Source organism: Monodon monoceros, unplaced genomic scaffold (assembly GCF_005190385.1).
Source record: "Monodon monoceros isolate NGI ecotype Baffin Bay Population unplaced genomic scaffold, NGI_Narwhal_1 Super_Scaffold_13, whole genome shotgun sequence".
Taxonomy (NCBI): Eukaryota; Metazoa; Chordata; class Mammalia; order Artiodactyla; family Monodontidae; genus Monodon; species Monodon monoceros.
In genome coordinates this window covers 25,575,892-25,588,258 of record NW_021703769.1, presented here as the reverse complement: position 1 = coordinate 25,588,258, position 12,367 = coordinate 25,575,892, and the positions used below count along the sequence as shown (strand labels likewise).

The 12,367-nt window shown below is 48.7% G+C and overlaps 2 protein-coding genes across 12 annotated transcripts in view; both read left to right on the top strand.

Annotated features, from left to right (window-relative positions):
* Positions 1-7,142, top strand: part of DNMT3B (DNA methyltransferase 3 beta) — a 38,095-nt gene extending 30,953 nt beyond the window's left edge. For 6 of the 9 annotated variants that reach the window (XM_029220601.1, XM_029220596.1, XM_029220597.1 and 3 more), the window contains 4 exons: positions 668-753; positions 3,300-3,369; positions 4,109-4,227; positions 5,590-7,142. In XM_029220601.1, the coding sequence (XP_029076434.1) occupies positions 668-753; positions 3,300-3,369; positions 4,109-4,227; positions 5,590-5,731 (417 nt within the window). In that variant the 3' untranslated portion in view covers positions 5,732-7,142. The remainder of the gene's footprint in view (positions 1-667; positions 754-3,299; positions 3,370-4,108; positions 4,228-5,589) is intronic. The other 3 variants (XM_029220600.1, XM_029220599.1, XM_029220598.1) reach the window with 1 other exon arrangement.
* Positions 709-12,367, top strand: part of MAPRE1 (microtubule associated protein RP/EB family member 1) — a 46,419-nt gene continuing 34,760 nt past the window's right edge. The window contains exon 1 of one of the 3 annotated variants that reach the window (XM_029220604.1): positions 709-753. The gene's annotated coding sequence lies outside the window, so the exon portion shown is untranslated. Of the gene's footprint in view, positions 754-12,235; positions 12,303-12,367 lie in introns of those variants that run through there. The other 2 variants (XM_029220602.1, XM_029220605.1) reach the window with 2 other exon arrangements.

The window sequence follows — 12,367 nt, the reverse complement described above, 5'->3', positions numbered from 1 at the left end:
GTGGAGAACATTTGATGTCTCACCTCACCCCAAACCCACTGAAGTCAGATGATGAAACCATCACCTACTTTTGGAGGCATCATGAAGGAGATTTTTTACTCTAGAGAGTTTTTCTTTTTCTTCTCACCCTTGTTCCCAGAAGCTCTGCATTAGGGACCATGGGCAAGTTAATTATTTACCGTTTAATATGCATCAAGCATTGTAGTAAATACTTTATGTACATACTTATTCCCCCCAACGTTAGAGCTAAAGTTCTGCTAGTGAGGTTATAGAACTGGCTGGTCAGTTCCCTCATGCCCCGTGAACCTGACCAGTCAGTGGCAGAAGTCAGATTTTGCCAACACTGCACTTCCATAACAAGGACCTCAACCTGCTGGATTTCAATTTTGAGCTGCTTTTACCACTGTACACAGTACATTCTGTAATAACATGGCGTGCCCCAGGGGATACTTTCTCTTATAACCTGCCGGTCTGATCTGGTCTCTTTCCCCACCATTAATATGGGGGCACTAGCTATGTCCTTCAGTCAGATTCTTGAGGGGAATTAGCCTGTCCCTTGCCCGACAGGAACCATGCCTCCTCCACAGCCAGGGGACTGCCATGTCACCTGTCTGCCGCCTGAGTTCTGCCATGGGCTCCCAGCAGCTGCCCTTCTCTCTCCCTGCAGTGTAATCCTGTGATGATTGATGCCATCAAAGTGTCTGCTGCTCACAGAGCCCGGTACTTCTGGGGCAACCTGCCCGGGATGAACAGGTAACAAGGGGCTCCGAGTGGGGCAGGTAACAGCCAAGTTAAATATAACTAACGGTATGAGCCATTAACCATCGACTCTTATGAGGGAGACACATTGGAACCTTGTAGAAAGAGCTGGCTCTGCTGAGAAAAGGCCTCACCCTCTGCTTCAGACCAACCCCTTCAACCATAGGGTTATGGCTGAAGCCTGTTAGGCTGTACACCAAGTGCCTGAGAATCTCAGGCCAGGATTCCTCAGTACATTTATTTCTGCTCTGCCTAGGGACCTGGTGCTTAAAAGTGCCATGTGTTGGAGCAGGCTTCTTCCCAGCGAGGGATGCTGATGTTTCTACACCCCACCTCTCCTCCCAGTTACGGTCCATTAGGAAATGAACTTAACCTCCCTGCCCCTGAGATGAAGTGATCCCTGGACCAGGCCTGTGGTGACCAATCAGGTGGCAGAGCTGAGATAACAATTGGTTGCCCAAAGCCTGTCTCCCTTGGATTTTCTTGACTGAGATCTTTCCCCAACTTTTCATTAGTCCTTTCATGTTGAGAGCCACCAGGCAAGTGGCTTGGCTGAGGCTTAACTATCTCCTTTATGTGGCTTCACGGAGACCAACCTTCTAATTAAGATACCAAATGTGATGGTAATATAACTTGCAAATGAGTTAGCTTCAAAAAAATTCTTCTTTAAAAGGGAGTGTTGGAAACATAACTTTCAGACATTTAGCAAAGTGTGGACAGAGGTCAGAAGGTACCGGAATAGCTTGGGATTTCTGTTGGGTGTCTTATATTTTCATTATCAGCCCATCAGATGGTGCAATGTCCATGTGTGGAATGAACTCGGCTTATTCACTCCGTTCCTGAGCTGTCACCCTGCCAGACACTTCTGTCCCTGCTGCCAGTTCCGTGGTGACTAGATGTCAGTCTTGGCTCTCACAGAGCCAGTGAGGGAGGCGTAGAGAAGACAAATGATTTCAGGGTCAGGGTTGGAGGGGGCACTGGAAGAGTTGATGGGGAGGCTTCTCATCCCAGCAGGACTCAAAGTGATGGAGTGGAGACATGCAGTTGAGAGCAGAAGGGAGAGGATCAGGGAGGCCAGTGACGGGCGTTCGCAGAGCAGCCCGGAGAACAGTGTTCCAGGGGTGGGGAGTGGGTGTGGAGCGGGTGTGAGAGGAGGGCTGAGAACTCCGAAGTATGGGCCAAATTCTGTGAGGCTTGTAGTCATGGCAACACATATTTACTTTGACCCAGGAGTTCACGTGAGATTTTAAGCGGATGAGATGAGTTGTGTCTCTGGTTCTCAGGGTTTCTGGTGGAAGACTAGACTATCACGTGGTGAATGCAGAAGTGGGGAGGCAGCTGAGGTGTTGTTCAGAGGAGGAGGGCTCTGACTTTGATTACTGTGTTGTGCTCGAGAGGTACCATCCACATGCACTGAACACAATGAGAGCAGTGGCTCCAGGAGAGTGTCCTGTGGGATTACAGGGAGGGATCAGATTCTAGATAATGGGATTTGCTGAGCATTATCTGAGTTGGGATGAGAAGTGAACTGCTACAGGTGGGCTCTGCAGGATCCATGACTCAGCCAGCGTCAACCCCGGGTCACAGACCCAAATCCAGCCTTTAGACCAAACATCTTGGTTGTTAAGATTTCAGTCCTAGAATCAACAGAAGGTAGAGCAGGGCTGTGAGCCCTTAGCTCCCCTGGGTCCATGGAAGAGTTGGGAATGGAGAGAGGGTGAGGTCAGTGAGGCATTATTCTGTGTTCGATGGCCCCTCTTGCGGGCACCATATCCAATCTTACGTCTCATTTCTTTTTGGCCTTGGAGTTCCTTACACAGGGATGCTGTGGCATTCATCAACCCTGTGCATTCAGACCTTTTGCTGGTTTTCTGGTCTGGACCTGCTTAACCACTTCATTTTCTGAAGTTCTATCCATTCTCCTTCTCAAGCATCTGTTTTCCTCTCTCTGCTTTTGCAGGTTTCAGTGGTGACAGTTACAAGGGGGAATTAATTTTAGTCCTTTTGTGAACCACCTTTTGTCTTCACTTGGACCCATTATTAAAGCCTCCTGAGGCTGCACTCCAGCAATAAGCAACCAAGTCGTGGGTTTGATGTGCTAGTTGGAGTGAGCAGACCCACAAAGACCTAATCCAAGCTCCTGAGGCTCAGAGAGGTGGCAGAACTTGCTCAAGGTCATTCACTCAGCCAGTGAGCAGTGGGGCTGAGACTGAGGCATCTCCTGGCTCCTCCAACAATGTGCTTCCCCATCCTGCTCCCCTCAGTGAAGGAGCTTTGACTACTGTTAACATTTGAGAAGGAGGAGCATTCACTCCTGGACATTGGGCTCCCCGCCCCCCGGCCGCCATCAAGGGGCTAGTCTGTCCCTGGCTCAGCACACAGGCTCGTGCTCATGCCAGGGCCATTTTCATCATGTATTTGTAGCAAAGTTCACTGCCAGAGCACATTTTGCAGCTTGGGCTCTCACTCCCACCTTGGGAGGCACCTAGCCAAGGCCCCTTTCCAGGTGGTAGGAAGTAATGGGTTTTGGATGTTCTCAGGCCTGTGATAGCATCAAAGAATGATAAACTCGAGCTGCAGGACTGCCTGGAGTTCAATAGGACAGCAAAGGTAAGATGTGCTCTGTGCCCGGCCCACTGGGAAATGCACTTGGTGATCTCTAATCGGGACTTGACCTTGGTGTCCAATTTGTTCCTGCCCCTCCCCCCACGTGACTCCCTGGTGCTGGGCTTCTTTCCCCACATAATTGTTCTATCCTGTCTTCAAGTACAGTGTAGGAGAGGTTCTTGATAAACAAATCACTATGAGAAAAGGCAAGTAGACTTTCCGATTGTGAAGGCACACTCCACAGAGACTCAGCTCATCCTCCCAGTGAGAAATGAGTACACTTTTGCAGAAAAAAAAAAAAACCTACGGTTAAGTCATGGATAATTCTATTAAGATCTCCATAAACTTACTTTTCAATGTTTCCATTAAGCTAAGCTCCATTCATTCAAACCCTGGTTGACCATCCTCTACAGTCTGGGTGGACTTTCAATTTTGCTTAATCTTGCTTGATCAATAACTCTGTTTTCTTGGCCCCCATGTGATCTCATTTGTGGTCATTTGTTGTTTATCTCTTGTTCTCTCTGAGGCTGGTCCTTCCTGTTCATTAACTTCTTGGTGTTTGTGGGAAGCACAGAGTGTTCTTGTCCTTCCAACTTTCCTTTTCTCATTCCCTCTCAGAGCCCGGCCCTGACACTCTCTCTCTGCCACCCACCCCTCCCTCCTCCTTCCCTTACCTGCTTCTGAGCCTTGACCCAGAACCCTTCATTCTGTGCTCACTCCATGATGTCGTTTTGTTCTCCAGTTAAAGAAAGTACAGACAATAACCACCAAGTCGAACTCGATCAGACAGGGGAAAAACCAACTTTTCCCTGTTGTCATGAATGGCAAAGAAGATGTTTTGTGGTGCACTGAGCTAGAAAGGTGAGCAAGGCTGTACGTGGAAAGGGGAATCAAGCAGATAGAGAGAAAGGGGAAGAAAACATGGTTAAGGCCAGCAGTGCGAATGGGCAAGTGCTTGCCTTAATTCCACATGGTCTCAGTGACCTTCTATGTTAGCAGGGCTGGGAGTAACCTTTTCAGTTAGTGCTTATTTCCTAGCAGAAATGGCAAAAGGGTTGTGGTGGTGAGGAATCCAGAACATGAGGTTGTGAGACGGCACATCTGTCTATGTTGGCTGTGTTGCCCTGGCATTTGCCCGCCCCACCATGCTGGGACACTAGGATGGATGAGGATCCAGCTACAGGACACCCCGCCGACATGCCATTGCTCTTTCTCAGGATTCCTCCTGCCAAGTCGCTTGTTCTAAGGCTGATTCCTCCTTAGCCACAGTCTGTCTTCTCCCTTATCCATTTATTTGACTAAGTTGGTAGTGTGTCTATTTTGATTCAGGGAACCAGCTCTGAGATTTCATTTCTCCTGTTCTGTATTTAATTTTTTTTCTCTCACTCCTTTTGTTTTATTTTGTTATTGTGATTAGAATGTAGTAAGGGCTACGAGTATTCCTCTTTACATTTTTGGCTGTGTTTTGTGGTTATTTGATAAGAGTATTTACATTCCAGATATGTTAGTTCTACAACTGGATTTATTTCTTGGTTTAATTTGTGGTATTAGTTTGGAAACCTGGGAAAGAATGAGGTCCCGTGTATCTGTAGCCTCTTCCCAGACCTGTGGTAGAATTCCATTCAGGAGGCTGTTGGTATATTTGGTTGCCATCTACCATTAAGTCCAGCTTGGCCCTTGATCCAGCAGTTTGCTTTGAAGAAGGAAAGAACACGCAGGATGCTTCAGTTTCCTCACAGTAAATTATCTGAGCATCTGATTATTGGAAATAGGTCCATTATGTGAGTGTCCTTATTCCTTACTAAGGCAATTTGCCTAACTTCTGTCCTTGTGTGGTTTGAAGAGAGGTATGTTTCTGTCTGCTGGCTGGCCGGCCATCTTGGCATTCATTCATTTGAGAAAGGTCCACTGAGCACCATCTATGTGCCAGGAGCATCGTGCCAGTCAGTGTAGGGGCGTGCACAAGACAGGTGCCCTCAGAGAGGGACCATGCCCTCATGACAGTCATTTGTGCTGAAGAACTGGTGGGCCTGACCTCTGGGGCTCAAGAGAGGGCTCATGTGAAGGCCTGGTGGGCCTGGTGGAAGGGACGGGTCAAAGGGCAGGAAGAGCAGCGCCACGTTGGCTGCCGAGGCGAGGATCTCCCAGAGGCGTTAAGCACGCTGGAGGGGGCACATCTGACTCCCTGTGTTTTCACTCTGGTGCCCCCCTCCCCACCCCCAGGATCTTCGGCTTTCCCGTACACTACACAGATGTGTCCAACATGGGCCGTGTTGCCCGCCAGAAGCTGCTCGGGAGGTCCTGGAGTGTACCTGTCATCCGACACCTCTTCGCCCCCTTGAAGGACTACTTTGCCTGTGAATAGTACCCCAGGCACCAGGGCGTGTGGGCAGAGCCACGACCCAGGAGGTGCACCCAGGCTCTGCCCTTCCCAGCTCAGCTGTGTGGGGTCGGGCCGAGTATCTCGTCGGGAGCAGAGCTGCCTTGTCCCCTCCTGGCAGGGGGACCCCGAGGTGCCATCTCCTTGTGCACAATTCAGACCTGGCCGCTCGGAGTGGCCAAACACGGTGCTCATTTTGTCTTCTAAAATTTTAAAACTTGAAATAGGTAGTAAGATGGCTTTTTTTTCCCTCCTGGGTTTACCGCTCAGAGAAACGATGGCTAAGATACCAAAACCACAGTGCCGACAGCTCTCCGATACTCAGGTTAATGCTGAAAAATCACCCAAGACAGTTACTGCAAGACTTTAATTTTTTAAATGTCTGCAGCTCCTTGTTTCCAGGAGTGTGTGGCAGTAGACATGTAGCTAAGGGACCTTTTAAGGGCCTAGGATGGTTTCTTCTAGGGCTAGCAGAAGAGGACATGATGTCCATGTCTGTCTTGAATTTTCCCCGGCACGTTCCCCTGGCCTCAGTATAAAGGGCTGGGATCCGGGGCCCATTTAGAGTATTTTCCACAAGGATGGTGATTTCAGCCGGGATGACATCATCATCACTTTCAGGGCTATTTTTTTTCCCCATAAACCCAAGGGCAGGGCTACCCTTAGCTAAATCCCTCCCAGTGACTGCAATAGAACCCTCTGGAAGCTCAGGAAGGGGTGGGCTGGGTTATAAGCTGCCATGTATTGTGTAGACAGGTATGGCTTCTCACTGTCTTCCCCCCTTCCCCGTGTGAGGGGGGAGAAGGAGAAGGCTTAGGTAAGACGCCCCCCCCACCCGTCCCCCCACCCTCCAGACTACTACGCAGGCACAGGTCCCCAGATTAGAAGTATGACACCCCAATTCCTTAGGCTTCTCTAAACTCAGCAGTGACAGCCAGGGGCAGAAGCACATTCCTCGCACTTTCCCCTCATCTAAGAGACTGCAGGGGGAAAACTGCAATAAAAGCTCGACCCTCCCTCCAGAGATTTTAAAGTCCTTTTTTATTCCATGATAAATCGATAAATCGTTTTTAGGGGGAGTGGGAGGTCGGACAAGCTGCATTTCAGAAATGCTGTCGTAATGGTTTTTAACACCTTTTACTCTTCTTACTGGTGCTATTTTGTAGACTAAGGAACAGTGTTGACAGGTTTTGTGGGAGGTTTTTTATACACTTTTTTTTTTAAAACTCAGACATCTATTTTTGTTTTAACATTTTCATAATTTTTTTTTTTTTTGTAACTGGAGCCATGTAACAAAGTATGGGGAAAAATTGTGCCTTGTTTCAACAGTTTTGCTAATTTTTAGGCTGAAAGATGACAGATGCCTAGAGTTTACCTTATGTTGAATTAAAATCAGTATTTCTCTAACAGTCTGGTGTCCCTTTTGTTCTTTTGCAGGTCAGATGGGTGGGGTATGTGAGGGCCTGGTTAAAGTGGAAAGGTGGGTGGTCGCAGTAGGTCATTCATCAACAAGCCCAGTACATAAGTACCACGGTGACCCCCAAATCTAGTGCCATGGTCCCCAAACTCCAATGTATCAGCGTTCCCTGGAAGGCTTGTTCAGTGGAGATTTCTGGGCCCCATCCCCAGAGTCTGATTCATTAAGTCTGGAGTGGAGCCTGAGAATTCCATGCTTCTGGTCCAAGAACCAATCTCGGCTAGTGAATGGGTTTCTAAACCTTGGTTCCCCAAACAAATAACTGGAGTGCTTGAGTTCATTTAAAGCCTTGATGTCTGGAACAGCCATCTCCAGATTATTACAGCTCTTGGGTAGCTGGTCCAGATGACTCAAGAATCCCAGGGCTGATCCTCCAGTTCCTTGTCCCTCTGTAGGCTTTACCTGCACCCTGTTCCACTGCTCCCAAGTTGCCATATCACAGTTCAGCCACAGTCAGTGAGGGGACTTGTTGGGAGTGGCCCATGGTCCGAGATTTTAACATAGCTGCCAGTGGCCCCAGCTCTTTGGGTGGAATGTGTATCTTGCTTAAGCTTAACATTGCAACTCGCTTCAGTAGTTCCATCTTAAAGTTTACCTGGGGCCACCCAGCCAGGTGTCCCAAGCCCAGAGCCCATCATGCCATAATCCTCATATTTCACTATCTCTAACCACGGGTCAGGGCAAAGTAGCCGATTTCAATAGCTCTCCAGAGGTTAATATCGGTCAGCTGGTGCGTGCAGAGGGAGAATGGTGTGTAAATGGGATGCACATAGTGTATCAATTGAGCCTCAGTTGGACTTGGCACCTCTGAACTTGTTTCTTCACATAAGATAGGTTATAATCACGGCCACCTCCATGATTAGAGTTATGGGCCTTAATAAGGCCAAGTTCAGAAAGGGTCTGGTCCAGGGTTGGAGAATGAGAAAGCAGCTATTTTTTTAGGCACTTGCTGGGCTAGGACAGCTCAGGTGCAAGTTGCCATGGTGAGACGATTGTCAATTCGCAAGCCAAGCCAGGCTGGCGCTCTGCTCAGGTGTTCAGGCCCCAGGGGCCTTGGCTGCCCTATTAAGCCATCTTGTATACAGTGCTGCACCAAATGCCAGGACAGGATGAAGCAAAATAAACAGCCTCGGCCTCAAAACCCCAAGAGAGGAGATGAACTAGCTCTTCAGATGAGGGGCCCTTGGGTGTCCTGGCCTACCTGTGGGCAGGCTAGCGGGGAGACCTTGGTGGGGCTGCCGGGGCAGTTCTCCGTATTTTCTCAAGATGGGGGCCAGGTTTGGATAGCAGTGACCCCAGGTCTGGGGCCAAATGGAGAATGTAATGAAAATTCTGATCTTGGGGAAGTAGTTGGTTTGCACCACAAGTAGGCCTTTTCTGAAAGTCTTCCAGTTGCCTGGGGCTGTATCTGGGGTCTGGCATGTTGTATCACTTGGGCAGGTGACCCTTGGAATTTTTCATCTCTATAAAAGTGGGAATCATAAATCCTACCTACTTCCTAGGGCTGCTGTGAATGTTCAAGGCTGTGATCTGGGTAAATTGCTTTGCCTGGTATCTGGCACGTAGTAAGCCCTCACATGTATTGAATGGCATTGTGATAACGAAACCCATTAATCAATGCAGTGTTAATGACGGTGCTGGTAGTGATGGTAACATCCAATATTAATGTATTAAAGTCTTAAAAAGGAAGGACAGGTAGTATTCACCTAGGTGTTTCAAAGGAGCTGGGCTCAGATGCTAACTATAGCAACAGCAGCATCTGGCATTGAAACTGTGTCCATCACCCCCCTCCCCTCCATCATATTGGGGTCCCCGTGCTCCTTGTTAGGGAGAGTTGATGGGGGTGGCTTTGGCATCCGGCACCCCAGAGACCTGTGGAAGGGATCTTGCCTGGGGGTGCAGGGACTGACCTCTGGACAGTTTTTCCATGGCTGTTGGAGATGAGCACTAGATAGAGAGGGTGCCTCACTCTACCTCAGTCCCTCTGGTTTTCCAGCCAACTGCTTCTTGAGGGATTCTCTGTTCCAGGCCCGTGTTTCATCTTTGATTCCTCTCTGCAGCCAGACTGGATGCCTCTCCTGGCTTCACCCCCTCCTTATTTGTGACCTTGGATGTGCTCCATAGCCACTCTGTACCTCAGTTTATCCAGTGTAAAATGGAGATAATAACCTCATAAGGTTGACGTGTGGATCAAATGATTCAGTGTATGTGAAGCACGTGCAGAGTGCTTGTGGGTAGTGAGTGCTGAGTAAGTGGCGGCTGCTTTATTGTTTACTGTTAGAGAATCCTCCCAGCAACCCTGAAGTGAGGCAGTGATTATTGTGATCATAGGTGAGAGAACTGAGGCTCAGAAGTCTAACATACCCAAGGCCACACAGCCAGTGGCAAAGGAGGTGTAAGTTAGAATCTGTTCTGCGAATCCATCGGTCTCACCTGCATCTCTGTGTGTGTGTGTGTGTGTGTGTGTGTGTGTGTGTGTGTGTGTGTGTTTGGATCCTGAAATTACCTGCTGGCCTTTGCAGCCTATGGTACAATTTACCTTTCTTGCTTCCTTCCCTTCTTACTTTTTTCCAGCTTACCTTCCCTCCTTCCTTTCTGCCTTCTTTCCTTTCTTCCTTCTTTCTGTTTAACTTTATTACTGGAGTTGGGACTACTTACTCTGAGTCTTTGCATGCGCTGTTCTCTGCCTGGAACAGCCTTCTCCACTTTGCCAGACAGGTCCTCCAGTTCTCACCTCTTCCAGGAAGGCTCCTTTGCCTCCACTCTAGGCAGCATTAAGAGACATCCCCTAATCTGAGCCCTCCTTCCCTGTGGACAGATAGAAGAATCCATCTCAGCACAAAGCACTCTGTATTATCATTTCTTACTTTTGCAGTCCTCTCCTGCATGAGCTTGTGAGGTCCTCAAGGCAAATGAGACCTGACACCATTTTTTAGTTCAATAATCTTGTCATACATTTGGAAAACTCGGGTCTTGAAGTCATAGTGTTTTGGTTTTGTTTTCGTAGAGGAGACTCACAATTTCTATCTGGGAAAATGAGATTACCTCATACTTTAAAACGGTAGCTTAAAGACGCATAGTAAAGTCTCCCAACTTTCACCTGCTGGATGGAAGTTCTTTTTTCTGTTTACCCTCTGGCCTTTCTCAGTCAAAGCTTAATCTGACCCAGACAACCTTGGCTAATCGCCTCAGGGAGGAGGGTGGAGCCTGAGGAGATCACGTGACCCTCGCTCTTTGGGGAGCTGTCTCCTGGGAGGGTAGGTGAGTTTTATTTCAGAGGCCCTTGCTCAGAAACCTGTGATGTCCTGTGTCTCCAGAACCAGGTTCAAACTCTAGACTGGCACTTGAGGCTCTTCTTGACTTGGCTTTCATTCCCCACACCCATTCCTCCCTCACCCCAAATGGCTTTTAGGTACTGCTGACAACAATCAGTTGACAGTAATTGAACGTTGACATTAATCGAAAGGGACTTCGAAATCACTAACATTTATTGAACACACACTATGTGCTAGGAGTGGTCTAAGAACATTACACACATCATTTGATTCTAACTCCTAGCAGAGTCAGGATTTGAACCCAGGCCTGCTGGCTTTGCTACTTATGAAATTCACTGAAACTGTTGGAAACTTAATGTCCTTGTGTATAAGATGATAACACATTATATTGCCCAAATCACTTATGAATATCTTTACTCAATTATCCAGACTTCGTATCAATTCACTATAGTGCTAATATTACTACTACTGCTGTAATCATATGGTTACAGGGCTCTTTGCTGCATCCTCTTGTTTGTCTATTCCTACCCTTACTCTTGTGCTGGGTTAACGTCTCATATTTTAGGGCAACTATCAACTCTGGGAAGCCTTCCCATACTCCTCAGGTGAGGTCAGGTCTCATGCTGCACTCTTGGAGCACTGCATACCAGAGAGACTACCCAGCTGTATACTGGTGGTTAAAATATTGAAGTGCCTCCTGGCCAGTTGATAAATAGCTCCTGCCCCAGCTCCCCAACCTATTCTTCCCTGAACATCTCTCCAGGCCTCAGGGGAGGGAGAGACCCAGCCCAGAAGAGGCCTCCAGGACCCCACCTCTTGCAATGCAGGTGCCATCACTCCTGCCACAGCCTCCTCCTGCCTAACACTAAGTCTGGTTTGTAATTAAGTAGTGACGTGTAATTAGTTATGTGCTTTGCCTTCCCTGCTGGACTGGAAACTTTAAGAGCTCAGAGGCTATGTCTGGTTCTTGGTCATCACCAAAATCCTAGGGCCTGATTGATCAGGGAAAATACATATTTGTTGAACACAAGAATAAATGATATTTGGGCAAGGAAACCAGCTGGAAACCTGGATCAGTCTTTGTGATGCTGGGCAGTTGACCTCTCTGACACTCAGTTTCCTCTTCTGTAAAGTGGGTGTAATTCATTCTTTGAGCAAGTCTCTACTAAGAACCTATGTGTCAGGCTCTGGGACACGGTGGGAGCAGGACTGAGAAAAGCCTTCCTTCCGTGGAACTGACGGGAAGGCAGACAGTAAAGGCATAAACAAGATGTGACTATACTAAGAAAAGAACGGACGATGAGGTTGTAGGGTCACTCTAGATAGAATAGTCACAGAACGTGTCTCTGAGGTGACTTTTAAGTCCTTCCTCAAAGCCCGTATTGATTTATTTTTTATCCAATAACTCATTTTTGTAGAAATTCATTGTAAAACCAATTCTTTTGGCTACTGGGGGTGTAGAATTTGTAACTGGATCCCGCCTTCTAGGCGGAGTCACACCGGCACGAGGAGGGATCTCATTGGTTGCGGCAGACCACGCGGCTGCATTGCCCCGGCAGCCGGCGCCCCGCCCCTTGGGCACCCCAGCCGTCGATCAAGTGTCGGGCTCCGCCCCCAGTGCGCGGCTTAGTCCCTCTCTATAAAAGGAGCCGGCGGGCGATGACGAGCCTCTACGTCGGCGCGTAATGGGGGGGTGCGTGTGAGGTCATCGCGCGGGCGGGCGGGCGGGGTCAGGCGGTTTGAACGAGACGAAGACGGAACCGGAGCCGGGTACGGGCAGCGGACGCGGTCCAGCCGAGAGCCGGTGAGCCGGCTAGCGGGCACGGGGCGGCGGCCGGGGGCGTGCGGGCGGGCCTCGGGGCGGGTAGA